The sequence below is a fragment of the Protomyctophum bolini genome, assembly GCF_963924005.1.
Source record: "Protomyctophum bolini genome assembly, chromosome: 20".
Taxonomy (NCBI): Eukaryota; Metazoa; Chordata; class Actinopteri; order Myctophiformes; family Myctophidae; genus Protomyctophum; species Protomyctophum bolini.
The window spans coordinates 32,218,126-32,241,206 of NC_137881.1; the positions used below are offsets into that span (position 1 = coordinate 32,218,126).

At 41.5% G+C, this 23,081-nt stretch overlaps 1 protein-coding gene across 1 annotated transcript; it reads right to left on the bottom strand.

The window, feature by feature from the left end:
* Positions 1-2,321: 2,321 nt before the first annotated feature.
* On the bottom strand, positions 2,322-17,867 carry LOC308335770 (receptor-interacting serine/threonine-protein kinase 2-like). Its single transcript, XM_080792954.1, has 5 exons — positions 17,800-17,867; positions 16,997-17,146; positions 2,819-2,958; positions 2,592-2,644; positions 2,322-2,394 (listed from the first exon to the last, which is right to left on the bottom strand). Exons 1-5 carry the CDS (start codon positions 17,860-17,862, stop codon positions 2,339-2,341), a joined length of 462 nt encoding a protein of 153 aa, XP_080649080.1. The 5' UTR covers positions 17,863-17,867; the 3' UTR covers positions 2,322-2,338.
* Between the last annotated feature and the right edge of the window lie 5,214 nt (positions 17,868-23,081).

The window sequence follows — 23,081 nt, forward strand, 5'->3', positions numbered from 1 at the left end:
ACGCCGAAATTTTCGACATTTACCATTTCCGGCAAAGCTTGAAATTGAACGTGACAACGTTCAAAACCCACGTCTGCTCCGCAGCTGGCGTACGCTTTTTCCTTGGCTGTTTTTCTGTCTTACACAAGCGGAGCAGCATTGTCTGAACTGCTGACACGCTGTCACAGGCATCTAAACATATGTTTTCGCTCCTAAAATGTTAATATAAAACGGTATGTGTATGTAAAAGAAAAGGGAGAGATTTCCAACTTTACAAGTAATTAAAATCGCGCAATTAAAAACAATATAACATGTTTACAATATATTAGTTTGTGCTTAATCAAACAGTGCTTTACTGGCCATGTTATGCAAGCGCACTTGTGAGATGATTTTGGAGCGCATGCGGTGATGCGGCATATGTGATTATGATATTATTTTAAAAAAGGCATAAATGGACTGCACGCCTTTATTTCCAAGTGACAATGACAAGCATACAGCTTGCCTATTTGTAGTAAGTACTAGCAGGCTATAGGCGTAAGGGGCTTAATCATTCACCATTTAAATAAGTGCTTAGACAGGTTTTGACAGTTTTGACAGTTCAGATAAAAGCGAGATCATTTTCGGGGCTCGGGAGGACGGGACCGCGGCGTGCGTCGCCAACACATACCAGCACACATGCAAGCGGCAAGCCTTCATCCATATGTTTATGATTCGTTCATCAATGATCAAATCAGAAATCACTACATAAACGTTGATTATGACTGCCTTGACGACATGATAGCCTCTCTCATGCTGCATGAGAGAGCTAGGCTATCATGTCGGCAGTCACCTACAGGACTTTATTATCACAGCAGTGCGCAGTCTTCGCCGTGCACTGCGCACGAATGGGTAAAATTAATATAGGCCAGCCTACAAACTAATTCCATTCATGGCGATGCGATGTTGATGTGTCATGTATATGCATGCATGCGTGGACATGACAGCAAGGCAAGCGAGGTGAGAGGGAAACAGACAGGGTAGGCCTACAACTTAATTTAATTCATGCAGGTGTTCGTTCTTTATTTATTTAACAACACACCAGTTAGTTGGGCTTGCAAGTTGCGTGTGCGTGCTGTGCGTCTGTGCATGTGTATGAGAGAGGGGATGAGGCGGGCAGCAGCAAGGCACGGGAGAAACTTATTTTTTCATGTTACCATGGTTTCAGGAAACGTATTGCCGTTTTCATCGCAAAAACGAGGGCGAGGCTTGATTTCATAGGGCGTGCCAGATAGATTTCAGCCGTCACATTTATTAACATCAGAACGGAATTAAGGAAGGATCAGCTGTTTGCGATCACTTTAAATGCCGTGGCGACGTGGGTGTACTACGAAACCTGCACTCGAATCTGTGGCAGATTTTACACTCGATTGATAAATGAGGGCCTATAACTATAAATTATTATGGAGATATCAGATTTTTGTCCCACTGCTTCCGGGTTCATGGTTTCTGCTTGAGAGAGACCAGATGGAGGTAGGAGGAGGGAACCGGTGAACTCAATACTGCCTCCATCTGGCAGAGTCAGGTTAACAAAATTATAATATATTCAAAATGTCTGACTTCCTGTTTGGTTTCGGTCATGACGTGAAGAGACTTTTTTGTACGTGTAGACATAATACAGGTGAGTACCAATCTGTACGTGTAGACATAATACAGGTGTGTACCAATCTGTACGTGTAGACATAATACAGGTGTGTACCAATCTGTACGTGTAGACATAATACAGGTGTGTACCAATCTGTACGTGTAGACATAATACAGGTGTGCACCAATCTGTACGTGTAGACATATTACAGGTGTGTACCGATCTTCATACATTTAGGTGAAACCGTATTGTGTGGCTTCAAGCACAAACATTTGTAGGGGGGTGGGAACTATTGAGCCATCATGCCACGCCCCTTTTGTGAGACGATTTAAATGCGTAATTGTTCACCTCTTGTGATGTGTGTGCAAAAAGCTGTGCCACTTTTAAGGCTCATACATAGTCTGGATTTTCGGTGGTTAGGTGACCACCGAACTACAACATGACGTCACGAGCCGCGGTGAAGAGAAAACCACAACCACCGCTCCAGCCCTTCTCTCTGTTTTTACTCACCACCGCTCAACGTTATTTCAGCTCCGGTGGTCAGCTCACCACCGGAGCGGTGGTCACCTCACCACCGAAAATCCAGACTATGAATAGGCCTTTAGAGTACGTTTAGCGCCTCAAAAACAAAAACGCTTTTCATTAGTGCAAAGAATAATCTTTGTGATTTCAATAGAGCTTCTCACTGGTGCAGTGACAAAGGTAGATTTACCTGCAAACGAAGGTCTCTTGTTGGGCTCAGAGTCCCAGCATCTCTGCATAAGCTCCACCAGCTCGTCTAATCCAGCTGCTTTCTGGAAATCGATTTTACGAAGGTCTGGTCTATGTCCCCTTGGAATGTGGAATTCCAACAGGAACCGACTACACGCTACATAAAATACAGGACATTTTACATTGTGTGTGTGTGTGTGCGTGTGTGTGTGTGTGTGTGTGTGTGTGTGTGTGTGTGTGTGCGTGTGTGTGTGTGTGTGTGTGTGTGGCGGGGGTTTACCTGCAGGATAGGGACTCTCTCCAGTGAGAATGGTATAGAGAAGTATACCATAGCTAATAAAAAGATGGGAAACATCCAAGCATTAGAAAGAGGATTTCACACTATAAAAAAACGTGTATCACTTCATTGTATTCATGACTGATGTAGTAGCAACAGAATTCCTTCTAGAGTTCAACAGTAAACATCATAGTGAACATGGTGGTATGTATCTAGATAAAGTTAGTCACCTGTAAACATCATAGGAGCGAACACGGTGGTATTGCGGTTCAAAAGCCTCAGGGGGGGTGTAGGACGCAGTGCCTCCTTTGTTTGTACGGTTGGTCGACCTGACACTGTTGGTCACCGTAGACAGGTCAAAACCTGCTATCTGTTGACAGAAAAAGGAGGAGGAGATTTTGAAGAGAACTGTTCATTTCAAGAGAAAATTTGGATTTAGTTTGAGCCAGTCCTTCTTTATACAGTTTCATTTAGTTTTTGTCAGATTTTAGTCACGTGAAATGTTTGTTTTAGTCTAGTTTTAGTTGACTAAATATCATACGATTTCAGTCGACTAGATCTAAAGTTGACCTAGCCGACTAAAATGTATTTAAGCTGGCCTTGATGGCGTCGTATGGAACACATTGTGAGCTTGCAGATCTGCTATATTTCAGAGTGCAACACCCGAGTGCAACCGAGCATAAAATAACTTTATTATTTTAGTTCTACTGGATCTCTTCACCACTAGTCCCTCCCTGACATTTAGTTATACTGGATCTCTTCTCCACTAGTCCCTTCCTGACATTTAGTTCTACTGGATCTCTTCTCCACTAGTCCCTCGCTGACATTTAGTTCTTGTTACGGACCACGGTCCTTGTGATTATTTGATATTTGTTTAAGTATAATTATTATTGATGGTGACTATTAAATTAGGATAATAATTATAAGTTTGGGAAATGTATTGTGTTTTATGGCATGTGACAAGTTGTGTTTCTTCTGTTTGTGAATGAGGTGCTGAGAACATGAGATTGTTGGCTACAGTACTCAAGTGAATGCATACAGACATGGCTGTGAGGGACAGGTCCCTGATTGGACCTGCCCCTCTCTTCCTTATTGGTTCTCCCCGACAACACCAGTTTCCTGTTGGCTGGGCACTCTTCCTGTTGCTCTATAAAAGCTCAGTTGAACTTGGACTTCACCAGGGGGACGACAGCATATCTGCAGCAGAGACTCGATCCCGCTAGTCCGCCGCCCTTCTGCCTGCCTTATGGTTTAGTTTGTTATTTTGTTAATTGTTCTGTTCCCTTATGCTGTAAGTGATGCTTAATGTTTTGTTTTGTTTAGCCCAGTTACCTAAAGTTAAAGTAATCTTTTGTTTTGTCTATCTGTAACCTAGTATTTATAATTGTTAAATATGAAGCCCGGTTCCTACTCCACCATGTAGGGGTGCCAGGTAGTTTTCTTTTGCTAAGTTATTGTATTTTTGGTTAGTTAGGGATTTAGAATTGTATTTTTGTTTAACTCTCTGTTAGGGCCTTTAGGTAGGGGTAAGCTTTTGATTTTTAGTTGGATCCGTTTTCTTAGAATAGAACCTGCACCTTGAAGCCAATATATTAGAGTTGTGAACCTCAGAACAAGAAATGTAAACCTTTGTCTCTGCTAATGAACAAAAAGGAGTTACTACAAATAAACTAAAGTTCTTTTCAACCCTGTCTCCTCGCACATTGTGTTATATCCCTTCACCCTAGACGAAGGTACATAACAGTTCAACTGGATCTCTTCTCCACTAGTCCCTCCCTAACATTTAGTTCTACTGGATCTCTTCTCCACTAGTCCCTCCCTAAAATGTTGTTCTAATGGATCTCTTCTCCACTAGTCCCTCCCTGACATTTAGTTTTACTGGATGTATAATTACTTGCGCAAGCAGAGCGCGCAAGTAATAATTTCGCCCGGTCTCTTTCACCGTGACAGCCAACCCGCCATTTGATGTGTATGCAAAAAAAACAGCAAATCTGTGCCTGGTTTGCTGGGACCAGATTACATAAATGACCATATGTTTTACGTCATCATTTAGAGCTAGTCATACGTATACTATATACATAATCAGTAAAAATTAAATAGCAAATTGTGCCTGATCTCCCTGCTGAAAAATCCAGCGTAGACCAGCATAAGCTGGACCAGCAACTTTCTTGCTGGTCTTAGCTGGTGACCACCTTTTGCTGGTCTTAGCTGGTGACCAGCTTTAGAGTGTGTTTTGGACGCCATCTTGCTGGTCTTAGCTGGTGACTGACCAGCTAGGTTTTGCTGGTCCATGCTGGTTTAAACTGGTAGCTGGTCACCAGTTTATGCTGGTCTTAGCTGGTATTTTGATGGTTTTGCTGGTCACCAGCTTATGCTGGTCACCAGTTGATGCTGGTCTTAGCTGGTATTTTGATGGTTTTGCTGGTCACCAGTTTATGCTGGTTTTAGCTGGTGAACATCTTATAGTTTGTTTTGGGTTTAGGCTTAGGTCTTGCTGGTGAATTTCAGCCAGGGTCCCATGGTATTAAAAAATCACACCTGTGTGAAGTGAGGGGCACTAATATATTAAGTCTAAAGTGTGGGTCATGGCCGAAAGAATAAGGTCGCGAATACAAGCAGCCGAAATGAGTTTTCTTCGACGGGTGGCTGGCATCTCCCTTAGATCGAGATAGGGTGAGAAGTTCAGTCACACGAGAGAGACTCGGAGTAGAATTGCGTGCTCCTTCGCCTGGAAAGGAGTCAGCTGAGGTGGTTCGGGCATCTGGTTAGGATGCCTCTCGGGCGCCTACCTAGGGAGGTCCTCGACGCACGTCCCACTGGGAGGAGACCCCGGGGCAGACCAAGGCGCAGTTGGAGGAAATACATCGACTCACTGGCCTTGGAACGTCTCGGAATCCCCCAGGAAGAAGTCACTGATTTTGCTCTGGAGAGGGAAATCTGGAGCACTCTGGTGGAGCTGTTGCCCCCCAGCTGTTGATTAGGTAGCTAGGTCGTAGGTACTATATTGCAAACAAATAAAGTAAGGCCAAATCCAGGTTACAAGTTCTAATACACTGCATTTTATTCAAGCTGCACATTAAATGTAAAATACACCAAAAACAAACAAATAAAATAAATAATGACACAAATAAATTAGATGTAAAATGTGCTTACAGTACATAAAATAAAAAATAGTAAACATTAACAAATAAGTATACATAAAGCAAATTATAAATAAAATAAATAATACATGAACAGAATGCGTCAGACCTTAAAATGCAAAAATAACTTAATTTCGTCAAAGACACACACACACACACACCACCACCACAGCGCGTTAATTTAATCAAAGACACACACACACACACACACGCACACGCACACGCACACGCACACACACACACATAACATCACAGAGCCTTCATTTCATCACACACACAACATATGTATAACAGAGTGAAACAACATATATAATTGTCAACAACACACTTGACTGTTTTTGACACTTTGACAGTCTTTCTAAAACAAAATGTACTCTTCAAGTGGCCATCCAGACATGGAGAGAGAACACTGACTCCTACATACATGCTACTCATAGATAGAGTTTTAGACTCTTTTTACTGTGACAGGAAGTTTGCCTGCATCCTTCAATTTCAGAACAACACACTCCAAAAAGGTCAGTGTCTTTTTCAGTCCTTTAGGGTAGGCTACTGGATTCTGAACCCAAAATATATGCACAGTAGGAGTCCCAGTGCCATTGAAATGTGCACACTCTCCTCTGTGATTACCTGGTCATCCATCGACAGCATGATGTGGTCATATTTCTTGGGGTGACCCTCCCTGCAGGCTTTCAGCATAATCTTTGGTGTCGACATGTCAGTGCTGGTCTGAGCTTGGCCCTGGGGAGAGGGAATACCATTAACCATCAGAGAAACGCACACCCTCTGGCTAGTCTCCTGCAGAGCCACTGTGTCAAAAACAGAAACAACCATATGATAATATAAAAACTAATGCAATAATACAATGTGCTTCAATTACATAGTGCTTCTCACACTAGTGAACGGTTCATGGCTCACCTCAACTTCAAACAGCAACTCTGCTTTCTCCTTGAATAGTGCAGGCAAGAGCAGAATTGCTGCTTCCGATTGGAGGCCTTAATAAAGAAAATACAATAATTTATAATAATGTTATTTTCATAATCCTTTAAAATCACGAGAACAAATGTCAGTCAAGTAGTGAGTGAGTGAGTGAGTGATTCACTTTTGTAATCTATAAATCAAACAAGTTCTACAGATTAAAGTAAATTGCATAAAATTGTTGAAAAATACAACACATTGGACCTTTAAATATATCAGCATAAAGGTCCCAACGTTCATTCTGCTATTTTCATTGAAAATAGCAGATCTACAAGCTCACAACGTGTCACACTGCAACACATTGTGAACTTATCATTTTGATTGATTATTGTTGGTCGAGAGAATTGTTGTAGAATGTGGAAAAAGAGCAAACCAGGAATAGGAATAGGAATAGAGCTGACCCCAGTCTACCAAGTATTAATGAAACACAGTTTCAGTGGTTAACAGTGACACATAATAGAATTGTACCGATGCAGGTAACAACATGAACAAATAAAATCTTACATAGCCAGACCCAATGCTTTCCCTGAGGAATGGGTAGTCCAGGTTTAGGGTCGACAGAAGTTCCACATACTGAAAACGAGTTGGGAACCTAAAAAGGAAAATCAAACATTATATTACTCATGTTGGCTATTCAATATAATATCTGGTCGCAAGTGATTCCCATAGGAGATTTGTGGTAGGCTATTAATTCAAAATTAATCAGGACATTTGACAAAGTTTCAAGGAAAATAGCTATAGCCAATCTACAAACGCACAGCTTATTGCAATGCACTCAACATTTCTAACATACAACTTTGGTGTACTCAATATGCCTGGGTTCACATTCTGGCAAGTGGACTATATCAAAATAGATTATCTACACCAGCCGCCCTAAACAAGTCACTATGCGACCGTTGTGAGCTTGTCAAAAGGGTATGTTCACTATTTGAATAATAGTTATAATTATAATTATGCCCTATATTGAAAATAGCCGACCTACAAACTCACATGTGTCGTGACGCCAGGGTTGACATGACAGTTGTAAATTAATAATGGGCCTGATATCGTTTGGGGCAACTGCACCCGAAGATAGTTAAAGCCTGTGTTTTTTCCCAAATGGAAGGCTTATATTAAAAATACTCAATATCCAGAAACATCCATTTCCACCGTCTTCAAAGCAACCACACCAAAACACGGTACAAAATAGCCCCTCCGCCGCGGTTCCATGTGCTATTGGACAAGTAGAAATGCAAACAAATAGCAAATTACCTAAATAAAGTTTCCCCTGTGACATAAAAAACTGAGTTCTTTGCCATTTAATAAACAGTAATACACTCACCTCAAAAACGCCGGGTCAAACCTGAGTATACTTCTACTTCCTTGACGAATAAACTGCTGAAAGTGGGAGTCCGTCGGTCCGAGACGTGACGCAGTTTATATTATTTCCTCTTCTGGAAAGTTCAAAGCGCGCGCTAAGGACAGTCAGTGTACGCTTGTCGAAAACGAACAGATCTACAAGCTCACTCAGCGTTGCAACGCGACGAGTTGTTAGCTTGTAGATCCTAACATGAAACCGTGACGTGGAGTCCAATAACAAAGAAGCAGTTTACGTCTTGCTTGTGTGTGCGCGTGCGTGCGTGCATGTGCACGCGCATATCACTCCCGTCTCCCATAAGTTCCATAGCAACACCAGCGCCTGTGTGTGTGTGTGTGTCTGTGTCTGTGTGTGTGTGTGTGTGTGTGTGTGTGTGTATTTATCACTCCCATTGTAACAATAACCAATAATATATATATATATATATATATATATATATATAGGCCTATCTTTTATTACATAGGAGAAGTGGTACCCAAAACACAAGAAAAACCCAAAGCCACAACAGCTACGTCGCTATTGCAACACCCACAACACCATCTTACACACTACACCCACACACACTCACACGGCAGTGACGTCACACACTTACCCTTCGTAGGCCTTCGCAGTGGTCCTGGCCTATCTCCTCAAAACACGTCGTTCGACAACACTCAGCACCAGCCCACAAAGAATAGTCTTGGAATTGGCACTAATAATGCCTCACTTCCACACTCACGCCGCCAATGCATTTGTTTAATACACACATTCTCGGGACAAACACCCAAACACCCACATCCCCGAGCCTTTCCTACACGGAACACGGAATCACTGCTGCCCCAACAGGGCCACAAACAAGCCCAAAAAGCCCACAAACAAGCCCTTTAAACCACGCTACTTACATACACTACAACTCGCTTACAATTCGCAAACCTGCCAACACCCTGCCTCATACATCACCAGCTCTGTTCCTCTTGGGCTCCGTCGAGCTCACAATCTGTCGCAGCCATCTTGCTTTTCATTTCGATGGGAGAGTGGACATTTAATGCAAATAAATTAATTATAGGTCCAGCAAGCAAATCATGATGGTCTGTTTGTGCTCAATAGGTCACAATAACATTCCGAATTTAGGTGTTGTGTTTTGTATGACATTTTCCCCAGTAGTAGTTTCATATCTATCTCAGCTTTTGCCTGATAGCACACATGCTAACGTTAGCAGCATTTGATGACAGGCTGCCACTTGCCATAGCAACGTACAGTGTGCGCAGATGGGAGAGTGGACATTTAATGCAAATAAATTAATTATAGGTCCAGCAAGCAAATCATGATGGTCTGTTTGTGCTCAATAGGTCACAATAACATTCCGAATTTAGGTGTTGTGTTTTGTATGACATTTTCCCCAGTAGTAGTTTCACATCTCTCAGCTTTTGCCTGATAGCACACATGCTAACGTTAGCAGCATTTGATGACAGGCTGCCACTTGCCATAGCAACGTACAGTGTGCGCAGACCTAACATGAGTTGCTTACAACAGAAACACACGGCCTTTTAACCACGCGACTTACACACAACAGGTCGGGAGTTATTAAACCGAACGTGGACGCTGTTTCAGTGTTACATTTGCTGCGCATATCGGATGCATGATAAATGTAACGACGCTAAAAAACACCATTAAACATATCGTTTTCAGCTTAAAGCAATTATATTTCATTGAAGCAACTCCTTAGCATTGTTTTCATACCATGGATGTGACAAGAAAATGTATCAAACATAAGGGAAATATTAAATAGTATCGGGTGTACCAGTTTGGCCATTTCTTTTTTTTCAATGGGGCAATACATTGATTAAACAAACGTTTGATTGATTGAGTTGTACCATGTTATACAACCCTAAACTAATTTTAGAATACACTACACAATACAATACAAATTTAGAACATATTTTGCACGTTTCATTTTTTTACTCAGAGATCCGTTTAGCTACACATGTAATATTTTCAGGCAACGGACCTACACATGTCAGCTACCATAAACCACTTCAAGTTATTAGGATGAAATAACTGACAGGAGTGACGGTGCTGTGCTGTGAGTAAACTAATAGGGGAGAGCCGCCAAGGATGTAACATTTTGCACGTTTAATTTTTTTACTCAGAGATCCGTTTAGCTACACATGTGATATTTTCAGGCAACGGACCTACACATGTCAGCTACCATAAACCACTTCAAGTTATTTTTTTGATAAAACAGGTCGGGAGTTATTAAACCGAACGTGGACGCTGTTTCAGTGTTACATTTGCTGCGCATATCGGATTAATTGTAACGGCATGCATGATAAATGTAACAACGCTAAAAAACACCATTAAACATATCGTTTTCAGCTTAAAGCAATTATATTTCATTGAAGCAACTCCTTAGCATTGTTTTCATACCATGGATGTGATAAGAAAATGTATCAAACATAAGGGAAATATTTAATAGTATCGGGTGTACCAGTTTGGGCTTTTCTTTTTTTTCAATGGGGCAATACATTGATTAAACAAACGTTTGATTGATTGAGTTGTACAATGTTATACAACCCTAAACTAATTTTAGAATACACTACACAATACAATACAATTTTAGAACATATAATATTGGCCAATATGTCAAATATGTAAATATTACATATAATGGAGCATTGAATGGAAGCGGACCATTTGTAACACATGTTACAAATGACCCGCTTTTGCAAGTTTTCTTTGCCGTTGCTTACAGACCAGAATGAACGTGAATTCCGTCTAAACACGATGCAAACTAATGAAGAACATAAGCATGAAGACATCCATGTGGATTTTTATTCACCAACACCAAAGAAAAAAAATGTAGCACACATATACTCCAGGTGTAAAATTATACGCATTTTGAAAAAAGTCAGATTTTCGCCAATAACTCCCCGTAGGACAAAGGTAAACACTTCAAACTTCCTGGGCACGTAGAGTACGTTGCTGTACACATACTGACGCGATGGCGTCATGGTGGCGTTGACCAATCAAGAGATAACGTCCATGTTACAACCGTGAAGCGTTACAACCTTGGCGGCTCTCCCCTACATTTGTTACTAACATTAGGTTGTGGCGAAGTAGAAACGTGGCGAGCAGATAGTGTGTTTTGGACAAACAGGCTAGGTATTGGTGTTGATTTGGGTCAACTGGACAAACAGCGTGGTGTTGTTTTGTGTCTGTGTTTGTGTTGGAGCGCCTCAGTGTGGCCGTACAGGTCATGTGCAACCTCTTCCACAGAGAGATGGAGACACTAAATCTCAGCTGGACAAACATGTTTGCATGCATGCTTCGCTGCCTTGCATGCTGTGTGCTACTGTTGAGTCTGTCACTTACTTTGACTGATTTATGGCATTGTCTTTCTGTTAAAATCCAACTATGTTAATTTAAGAACTCTGGGCATATAGGTCATTGTTTATTCACTGTGCACACGTGTAGCCTATTGTATGTCAGACTGTATGTGTGTCCCACAGTCACAATCCTTTAGTAATTAGGCTATGGAAATATTCAGGACAAAACAATGGTACATTTCCAATAACCCATCCGTTACTACATGTGGAGTCAACTCCCGCCATTTATTTCTTCCCATAGTGCGTGGCGAAGTAGCTCTGGGATGAGTGCGCGCGAAGCGCGCACGAAATTCTAGTATATATATATATATACCGATATGCCTATATACACTAAGGTTGCCAACCGTCCCGTAAAATACGGGTTTGTATCGTATTTGACAACTAAAAGACCTGTCCCGTAATGAACCGATACGGGACGCACTTAATCCCGTATTTTGGGGTCGTGGAAGAATGACAGCGCGTTATGGTGATTCTCAGTCGCTCACATGCGGACACTCACACATACACACACAAGCAGAAGGGGCAGCCATCTGAGCTATGGGAACAGGAGGAATACATGGAACCTGCTGTCTAGAGAGGCGCTAGGCACAGCTCATTGGTCAGTACTCTTCATAGGCATGCAACAGAGCCAATCACTATGCAGTGTCGTATCTTAGCAACTATTTCACCAGGCTCCCGGTCCAAAACATTGAAAAAACTAATGGATGCTGTTCACAGCCAAACATCTTATCTACCTCAGAGTCAGAAAGTTCTAGTAGTGAGATATAACTAAAAAAGAAGAAAAACTAAGTGCAGAGCTGAGTGGGAAAAAGATTCTGTGGATTTTTATGAAACAAAAGCTTTGCAGTTTGAAAGTGGATATTCAACCTTTCCCTACAGCTGCAATGTTGGTGAGTTTAATGTTGTTTAATACAAGCAGATGCAAATTGGATGAATGGGGAGTCAATGGATGGTTTATGGCAAGTCACTTCATATCATTAGGCTATAATAAATCTAGAGTTGCAAATTGCAAAGGACTGTGCTGTCATCATGTGCCAGTTAGCCCTGACAGGGACACATATAGGCTACTGTAGTTCCTTGTTCATCAAGCAACTCTAGAGCAGTGGTTCCCAAACTTTTTCATGTCAAGGACCCCCGCTGTAAGCACTGGACCAGGGCTAAAGGACCCTCAAATTGACACTAATGAGCCTGCGGACCCCCAATTGAAAACCTAATGCCATGGACCCCCATAAGAGAAGATAAGGCTCTAGCAGTGATTCTCAACCCGTTTAATTTCAAGGACCCCCAGTTTGTCATGCATTAGTCCACGGACCCCCATTTAATGGCATTTCTAGTTTTCTACCTCTGGAACCCCCAATTTATATTGTAAAATCTATGTTAATTTAACTCTGAGAGTATACAAATGGAACCAAATGGACCTGCACTCTCAGAGTTACAGACCCATAAGGATCCATTTGGTTCCAAAGTATCATTTAGCTGGAGACCCCTTGGAACTCACTCAAGGACCCCTGGGGGTCCCCGGACCCCATTTTGGGAACCACTGGCTTAGTAACTGTAAATGTGAATTTAAACCAGGTACTGAGAAGCCTGTATGCTTTGTAAAATGGTCTGAAATAAGGTCAAGTTTATGATTTGAACATTTGCCATTTAAGGCTTAATATTTTGTATGCTGTTTGTTAAACCTATAAACCTTATGGCATGAACTATATGTTGGAAGGGTTAGGGTAGAGCAAAGTTTTAGGTCAGTGCAGACTGCAGATTCATTCAAGTCATGTATACTTTCCAAATCATACCTTTACTAACTTTTAGATTTCGTTTTTTGTCAATTTCATACTGCTAAATGGTCAATGTAATTACTAATTAAGTACCCCAACACTGATACACTGTTATATATATTTTTTAAACCATTAAAATCAACTAAATCATATTATAATGCAAGTAGATGTAATGACTAATATTTATTCATAATAAAAATAATGCATACTATATACTGTAGCACTTTTACACTCTCAAACAGCTCATATAGGCCTACATGTCAATACAGGTCAGGTAGTATTTGATATTAATTATATAATATTATATTACAATTACAATATTACAACTAGAAATATTGTTCCTGAAAAACAATGTGGGGTCGCTGGAAGCCAAAAGATTGTACTGTGTTGTTTAATTTAATGTAATTGATTAACGTAATTTAGACCTGAAATTGGGGGGGGGGGGGGTTTGACCGGAAATTACCCAATTTTTCTATAACATTTTCAAATAAGGGACACCAATTTTTAATAAGGGACACCAAAAAAAAATCTAACAGTTGGCAACCCTAATATACACACATAATATAGGCCTAATATAATTGATCGCAATTATATTATTATTATTATTATTATTATTATTATTATATGATTATCGAAGGTTAACTATATCGTACATCACCCAAAATCCCCAAAAATGGGGAAAACTATTGTGCCCAAGTCTTGTGACATCATTATGACATCATCAGGGATGATAGTAAATCAGGGATTATATAGTAAATGCGACCTGCTATGGAGATCCTGATGTCATCAATATTAGTATATGGATGTATGTCAGAACCTGACATTCCATATGTTGATCGTTCCCCATCCGTCCTTCCTCTTCGATGTCTCCCTTATGACTGATACCTGTCCATTTAAACTCTAGACGGGCCTGCCCCAAAGTTATAAGTGCAGCCTCCTGGGCTCCGAGGGACTTCCAGACTTGTTAGCCCGGCAGCCGGCGAAAACAATTAAGAGTTCTCAACAGGCCTGAAAATGAAGTTCCGGCCCTACCTGGGCCCTCAAACCCTGTACACTCAAGACACTGCCCCCGCTGCCACCCTTAGATCTCCATATATGGAGCTGACCTGTTCTAACAACCCATATGTTGATCTGACCTCATCAAACCATGTACACTCAAGACACACTCCATATAAGGCCAGTACACACGACCTCGACCTCAGGCGTCTTACTGGTATAGTTGCAACCCTAGGCCACAGATTACTATGAAAACCTGAGAAACATGTCAGTCAGTGACTCCGTCGCACCACCATATATGGCCGTCAGTCCGTCACGCCTATATACAGTATGGCCGTGTCCATACGACACTGTCAGTGAGGGAGAAGACTGGATCATCACCTAGATCATCACGCTCCATAAATCGAGCTGACCTGTTCTGACATTCCATATGTTGATCTGACCTCATCAAAAGCCAGTACACTCAATACACCAGCTACCAGCTTGGCTTTGCTGGTCTGTCCAGTCATTAGACCAGCTAAGTCCAGATGGTAAGCTGGTTTTTGTTGGTCAGTCCACCATTTGACCATCTACCAGCTTGGCTTTGCTGGTCATCTGGCCAGCCAGCTGGCTCACCAGCAAAGACCAGCTGAATCCAGCCTTCGACCAGCTAACCAAATACACTGACAAATGAGCCAGACCAGCTGACCAGCATGTCCAGCCTGGTATACCATCTAAACCAGCCTAAGACCAGGTAAAACCAGGTAAAACCACCTAAAACCAGCAACCATCATCAGCTGGTTTTTGCTGGATTTTTCAGCAGGGGGGACCAGAGTACGTGGTGTGTATATGTATGACTAGCTCTCAATGATGACGTAAGAAATATCATGTGTAATCTGGTCCCAGCAAACCAGGCACAGATTTGCTGTTTTTCTTGCCTGTAAACTCTTGAGTTTTGAAACGTGCTATATAAATAAAGTGGATTGGATTGGATTGGATATGCATCAAATGGCGGGTTGGCTGTCACGGTTTTGGCGCAAAGTAACCACAGTATACCGCTAATCAACTTACAACTACATACTCTATATAGTAGTGATGCACTGAATATTCGGCCGCAAGGAAATATTCGGCAGAAAATGGCTAAAAATGCATTTTCGGCCTATTCGGTTTCGGCCCAAATAGGCAGAAAATATATCAAAGAATAGTGTATGCAATTAATGCATTCAAAAGAGCTGAATAAATGTTTTATGGATCCATAATAGTGATTATTATTTAAGTTAAGTTTTGCCATAACCATATAGACATTTGTAGAATCAAACTCAGGTTAATGGGATACTAAAACAGCGATATTCAGTTACACTTCATACCAATGATACTGTGCGGGTGTAGGTATGTTAAGTGATAACCACTTTCAACATGGCATTATAGGCAAAAGCTTTCTAAATCTTTCAAATTTTCCAAACATCTACAAGCTTGTAGGTCAACAATCTTTGCTATTTGTTGTACAACAAAGTATATAGTGCGTAAGTGGCATTCTGGACTAGACCTGTCTGGCTGGAAACATTGTGGTTGCAAGGACTGACCTTCTGACCTTTCAGCTACAGGACTGTGTCACAGTCATTACCCGGTGATTGAGAGATAATTTATTCTGTACTTACTCTGTATGAACATACTATTTTAACTAGTGATGCCCCGAATATTCAGCCGCAGAAAATGTTCGGCAGAAAATGGCTAAAAATGCATTTTTGGCCCATTCGGTTTCGGCCCTAATAGGCAGATAATATATCACCGAATAGTGTATGCAATTAATGCATTCAAAAGGGCTGAATAAATGTTTTATGGACCCATAATAGTGATTATTATTTAAGTTACGTTTTGCCATAAACATTTATTTTGCCATAAATCAGGTAGCTTTAAGGTACGGCCATGACAGCAATGGTAGGAAAATGATGTATAATATTAATCATATTCAGATATTCGGTATTCGGTTTTCGGCCAACTGTTTCCTATATTCGGTATTCGATTTCGGCCAAAAATGTCCCTTTCGGTGCATCCCTACTATATAGTATATGTATATGTATACGTATGTCTTACGTCATCATTTAGAGCTAGTCATACGTATACTATATACATAATCAGTAAAAATAAAATAGCAAATTGTGCCTGATCTGCTGGGACCAGAGTACGTGGTGTGTATACGTATGTATGACTAGCTCTCAATGATGACGTAAGAAATATGGTCATTTGTGTAATCTGGTCCCAGCAAACCAGGCACAGATTTGCTGTTTTTCTTGCATACGCATCAAATGGCGGGTTGGCTGTCACGGTTTTGGCGCAAAGTAACCACAGTATACCGCTAATCAACTTACAACTACATACTCTATATAGTGTATACGTATGTCTTACGTCATCATTTATATAGTCATCCCATGTACTGCGATGACTAACATATTTTAATTCAGTATATATACCTTTTTTTCATCACATATCAATGTATATTTTTTCTTTAAAAAACTAAAAAGGGATCCAGAATATATCTACATTGATAAAACTGTATTTCTTATATAGATAGAAACTTGAACCATACTTAATAATACTAGGTGTTTATATGCATAAAGTAGGTAGGTAGCAAATAGTTACACCTAATAATTATGCATTTCAAACGTTCCTTCACAGAGATACTGAGATTTGACAGTTTACAGCGGTCGAAAGTACTTGCGCGCTCTGCTTGCGCACTAGTTGGCCATTTATGGCCTACTAGTGTGCAACAAGCAAGTATGCACTCGACAGAGTGCAGATCTAGTTATTGTATATTGTGTACCTTGGCATTGAAGTCGGCATCCAGCAGGATACTGGCTGGTTTCAGGTCCATGTGCACAAGGCTCTTCTTACAGTGGAGGAAGTCCATGGCTAGCGCCACCTGGTGGACTAGACGGAACGCCAGGGGCCAGGGTGGAGGTTTAGACTCGGTCTGTAGAAAGGTTAAGAATAGTTTTGGATTTAGTGTTAGCTTTAGTTCTTTATTATCCTCCCCCCCCCCCCCCCCCCCAGCAGCAGGATTCATAACGGTCAGAGTAAGTAGGCCTGTCGTGTACTAGGGCAGTGGTTCCCAAACTTTTCTGGCCATGCACCCCCTGTTACCTCCTGCCCTAGCTGACGCACCCCCACATGGAAATAAAAATTGCATAAGCTATATAGAGACATATATTTCCTATATGCACATAATATGAACCTGGATATGGCAAATATGCAGCATAGGCTATACTTATACATATATATACTTATATATATATATATACTTATACTTATATATACTTGCCACAATATGTTAATATATTTTAAATAAAACCATATCACCACCTTTTCATGTCACGCACCCCCTAGAAGGTTCTTGCGCACCACAAGGGGTGCACGCACCACAGTTTGGGAACCACCAATGTGTACTAAAAACTCAATAAAAGATAAATATACAGAGCACAGATAAATATAATTTCAAACCATTTGTAAACACACAACACACTTTCAGTTAGTTAACGTCTTTGTTTTTTAATTCTAGTTGTGATTTAGTTCAGTCGACGAAGATGCGTTTTCAGTTTTAGTTATTTTCAGTTGAATTATAAAGACCTTGGTGAGCAGAAAGGACTCCAGGCAGCCTCCTTCCATCAGCTCCATCACTATACCCTGCATATATTTTTTGCCCATCATGGGGGGCTGGCCGCGGTACATCCCATAGACCCTGGGAACAAACTGCTCTGCATCTTTCATGTGACTTGCCTCGCGACACAGGGCAGCATACAACGTACCAGAGCTGCAGTACGGGGTCAGTTTAGGAGGGGGAAGACAGCAGTTAGAACCCACATTTTTATAATATAATGTTATAATTATGTAAAACTGACTAAGATCATGAAAAAAATAATATTGTGAATGAAGATAATTATCAATAGATACATTATTTGGCTTTTTTGTTGTCCATTTGTCATCATACCTGTCATCTGTCATAATCAGCTTAATGGCCACTTTGCCCAGGAGCTCGTGTGTGGCCTTCAAGATCAACCCAAAGCTCCCTGCGCTCAAGAATTCCCAGTCCTCCAGACTGTCGTCGCCAATTGGCCCTCTGCCACTCTCTGCCATCTCTCACCGAAATCTAGAGGGAGATAAAGTACAGGAAAATGTATATGTCCAAGTGTCCAAACTATATCATTCTATCATTCAAATACAGTATATGTATAGTACTTATAGCAGACTAAGTTCCTTTTGACACATTTAAAGTTATGAGAGCCATGAATATTCATGCATAGCATAACCTAACCTCCATATTGTCTACACGTGCTCCAGCCCTGCAGCTGGCCAGATGCAGCCAGCGCGAATTATGGAATACCTTTTTGTGTGTGTTTTGGGCAGGGGGGCAGTCAGACAGATATTTTGTGAAGCCACTAAGTTCATATAATGGCCTGTTGTGGCGCTGTCATTGGGCTCAAAAAAACCCATAGCCCCATAGAAGTCCATGTATTTGGGCCCAACTTCACCTAGACTGTATTACCTTAATAAACATGGTCATGAATACTTTTTGCTTCCAGTCACTAGTTTAAAGTCTCATTTCTAATGTCATAATATTCTTTTTGGAAAATGATGGTCCCATTTATAAAAAAAATGACCATAAAGTCGCGCATGTTCTGAGGGGCGTGGCTACCGTTACCAGTGGCGGAAACTCCGTGGGTTCAGAGGCGCGATTGAACCCCCTGGCATTTTGGCAAAGGCGCGACTGAACCCACTGCATTTTGGCAAAATATATCTACCGGTATATGCACTGCAGTAAATTATGCACCCACTGACTGTCCACTGAAATTCCCCCTCCCCAGTGGTCATGTTGTCATGCACGTATAGTCACATACCTTTACGAGGGGTTACAAGATAGGTGTTGGGCCGCCGCGCATGCCGCATTCAAATGCTAATAAGGTGGCTTTTGTTCGAAAAAATAAAAAACTCGTTTTTTTTCCACCGCTGGGGGGGGGGGGGGGGGGGCGCTGCTTGAACCCCCTGCCGTTATAAGAACTTTCCGCCTCTGACCGTTACAGTCTATGAACGGGATCCCCCACCCACTCGAGTCAAAATAAAGACCAACGAAGAAGAAGGGGGAAGTCCCGCCTCGTTGTCTGGGCCAGCCAATGGGCCATCTGGGCCCAAACGGATCTAGAAAGATGGCGACTTCCATTGCAAGGACTGACAGGCTTCATTTTACTTTCATGTTAGACCCGCGGAACGCTTTGTCCATATTTTTTACAGTCTATGGTTTTGGGTCAATGTATTAATTTTTGTTAGGTAGCCATGTAATAATAATAATAATAATAATGTATAAGAGGGATAATATCTGGCTAGGTGGTGGATATAATTCACCTTCAGTAACCACCTCAGCTTCACCTCGGTGGTTAAACTCCCTGTCTGTGAATTTTCTCCCGACAACGACCACCTATAGCCAGATATTATCCCTTACTTATTGCATTGTGTTTCCATGTGTTTCAAATTTAACTTATTAAGATTATTTAATCTTGTTTCAAATATCATACATTAAGTATAATAATAATAATAAACAATATTTTCCTATTGTTGAGTTTCTTACCTGTGTGATGGTGCTCGATCCCCTCTCTCTCTCTCTCTATGTCTCTCTGTCTCTCTCTAGGCGTGGGTGGAGAGACAGAGACAGAGAGAGAGAGAGAGAGAGCTGGTCCGACTGGTCACTCTAGCCTGGCGTGGCAAAACTATAATCACTGTATCTGCCTCTGGGGCCTCCACCCCCCCCCCCCCCCCACACAAACACACACACACAATTCAAAGGGCTTTATTGGCATGAGAAAACATACGTTTACATTGCCAAAGCAGAAAGAACAGTAGCCATTTTCAAAGGCAAAACAAGTGATACGTTGTTTTTTTTTTAACACCAATCTACAAAGTAGTAGTAGTATTTTTTATTTTTTTTATTTTTTTAACACCAATCTACAATGTAGTTTTTTTTTTACAACAATTAAACTAAATCAAAGTGAGGAAGGAAGGAGGAAGCACTGCAGAGACACGTTTCAAACCTGTTTTTATAAACGACAGCCTGCTTTCACAACCAGATGTAATGTTGCTGTTTATTCACCTTTAAGTTGCTTTACTTTGTGTTATTAAGGGCGCGTTCGGAAATGCGCACCGGGAATGTGGTCAGTTTGTTGAGTGTGGTGGGCGGTGACGTCACAGAGTGCGTTCAGTGTGCCTTATTTACGAACGACCAGTTACAACCAAACACACCTTCCTGTAGGGGGCGTGCACGTTTGTGATTGTTTTGATCCTACGCCTGCACTAAAACTCGAGTCTCTGCAGCCAACGAGAAACGCAGCACAAGTACAACTTCACAAGCAAGTAGCCTAGCCTACTGTAGAAGAGCAACATGGCAGAAGCGATGGCTACAGTTGTTTCTCTGTTGGCAAGTTCAGCCGTTGTTGTTGTTGCAATAGTGGACAGCGCCGAGGATGACGGCGAAGTTGAGAATGTAAGTAGGCACTTTAGCCTTGGGCTAATCACAGCGCTAGGTACAGAACGCACACAGTCTGTCTGTCTGTCTGTCTGTCTGTCTGTCTGTCTGTCTGTGTGTGTGTGTGTGTGTGTGTGTGTGTGTGTGTGTGTGTGTAAATTACCCGTCTGCTACACACCAACATTTTAACTGCATATATGAGTGAGTGACAATACATGGCTATATGATAGATTATACAATTTTCTCTATTAGGACCAGGACTTGAGGGTGGACAGACATATGCTACAAATGGCAGCCCCTGCCCAACCAGAAGCCAGGGTGAAGATCACAGACTATGCCGAGAGGGTCGTTCCTCAGTACAGGGACGATGCTTTCAAGGAGCATTTCAGGATGACACGCACAACCTTTGCAGTCCTAGCAGGTCCTTAATATGCCATCTATGTGTTTTTACTCTCTTGGTGCTCTTGCATGATACTGACCAAAATTATTTTAGTCTTCCTGGTGTCTACTACACTAACCCTGACATGATTTTAACCAATATATTGACCATGCAAAACTGACCTGCAGGAGGGTTAATGTTGTGTAAAGCACTTCGAATTACCATATTGAAATGTGCTCCACAAATAAGCTTTGCTTAACAGAGCAAATTGCAGAGGACCTGATCAACCAACATGGAGTGGGCCGATCATCCATTCCAGCCTCCAAGCAGCTGTTGATTGTTCTGTGGCTATTGGGCAACCAGGAGTCATTCAGTTAACTTAGCCTAGTGACATATTATACCTTCATTAGTTCATTAGCTACTACTAGCTATATCAACAAGTCCGTTCAATCACAAACTACACACCGATACCACCAAAATGTAGAACGCCCTACCAACAGCCATTAAGACATGTGAATCCCTTGACTCCTTCAAAACTGCCCCCGTTTCCCCTTAATGTATGTTTTCCCCTTTAGAATTTCTTTATATGATAATTGTGTATATTTGTACGTCTCTAAATGTTCTGATGAATTGATGGTGGACCCTGTTGTAAACAAGTGTGATGCTTTATCATGGTGACGTCCACAGTAACAGTTTTTGTATTGAGTTGTGCTTTCGTTTGAAATGTACCCATTCTGCAAACTGTTAATCAATCACACAAAGTATTGCATTTTGTATTGACAAATACAAATATTTCTTTCTCGGCAGTGACCGTTTCAATGTGACAAAGTCAACAGTAGAGGCCTGCTTCAAGAGAGTCCTGAAAGCATTGTCTCGGATCGCAAAAACTGTTATAGTATGGCCTACTGGGCCCAGGGTAGCAGAAAGGGTTTCAGTAAAAACTATTTTGGCTGCCAGAAATATGTTTCTGTCATTATTTTGTTTTATTTCACATTATATTGGGAAAGGTAATTTGGAATTACGTCACGTCCGGTGCCATGTCCTTATTTGGTGTTGAACCAGCGATGGCTCACAACATTGTTTGTCAAGCCTCCGTGTAGACGGAAGGACATGAATTGTTTGAGAGAAGCGTGTCATTAACCAAGGTTTGTTTGTTTCTGAACCAATGTTTTACGTTCTTTGTCAACATTTAAGGTGTATGTTTGATTTGTATATGAGTTTAATTGATGCGATTTGTTTTTGTTACAGTTTGACGTTTGTTGTTGTTCATATGGGTTCCTGTCATTCCATTCCCTTCATTCCCCTTATGCAGCCAGTGAGGTAAATCCATGTGTTCATGTATGCATTATATTGTCATGTTCGTTATGTTTATGTGCTTAAGTTTGTTCATGTACTGATCGTTGTTTATTCATTGTGTGTTCATCAGTTTTGACGTTGGTCTATTGAGAGAGTGAGAGCTCAATAAAATCATCAGTAAACAGAAACGACTGACTCGTTCATGGAGGGAGTGACAACTACATATAGCTTCCCCAAAGTGATTGGAGCCATTGATGGGACCCATATCCCAATCAAGGCTCCCCTGAAGTACCCAGAGTCTTATGTAAACCGAAAGGGTTTCCACGGCATCCACCTGCAAGCAGTCTGTGACCACAGCATGGCCTTCACAGACTGCTTCAGTGGATATCCTGCTTCGGTGCATGATGCCAGGGTTTACAGAGAGTCCGATTTGGCTGCCAGAATTGAAGCCAACCCTGAGCAGATGACGCCAGACGACACACACTTCATTGGAGACCCTGCCTACCCCCTACAGCCGTGGTTGTTGGTCAGGTTCAAAGATAATGGCCACCTGACCCTAGAGCAGCAACATTACAACTTGGCTCGGTCGGGCACCAGGACGACCATTGAAAGGTTTGTAATAGTTCACTTCACACCTTTCACGCTGGTTGGTTTAGCAATAATTTGTCCATTTGTGTGATGTGATTGTTCCTATTATAAAGGATGGTGTTTGTGGTACATATT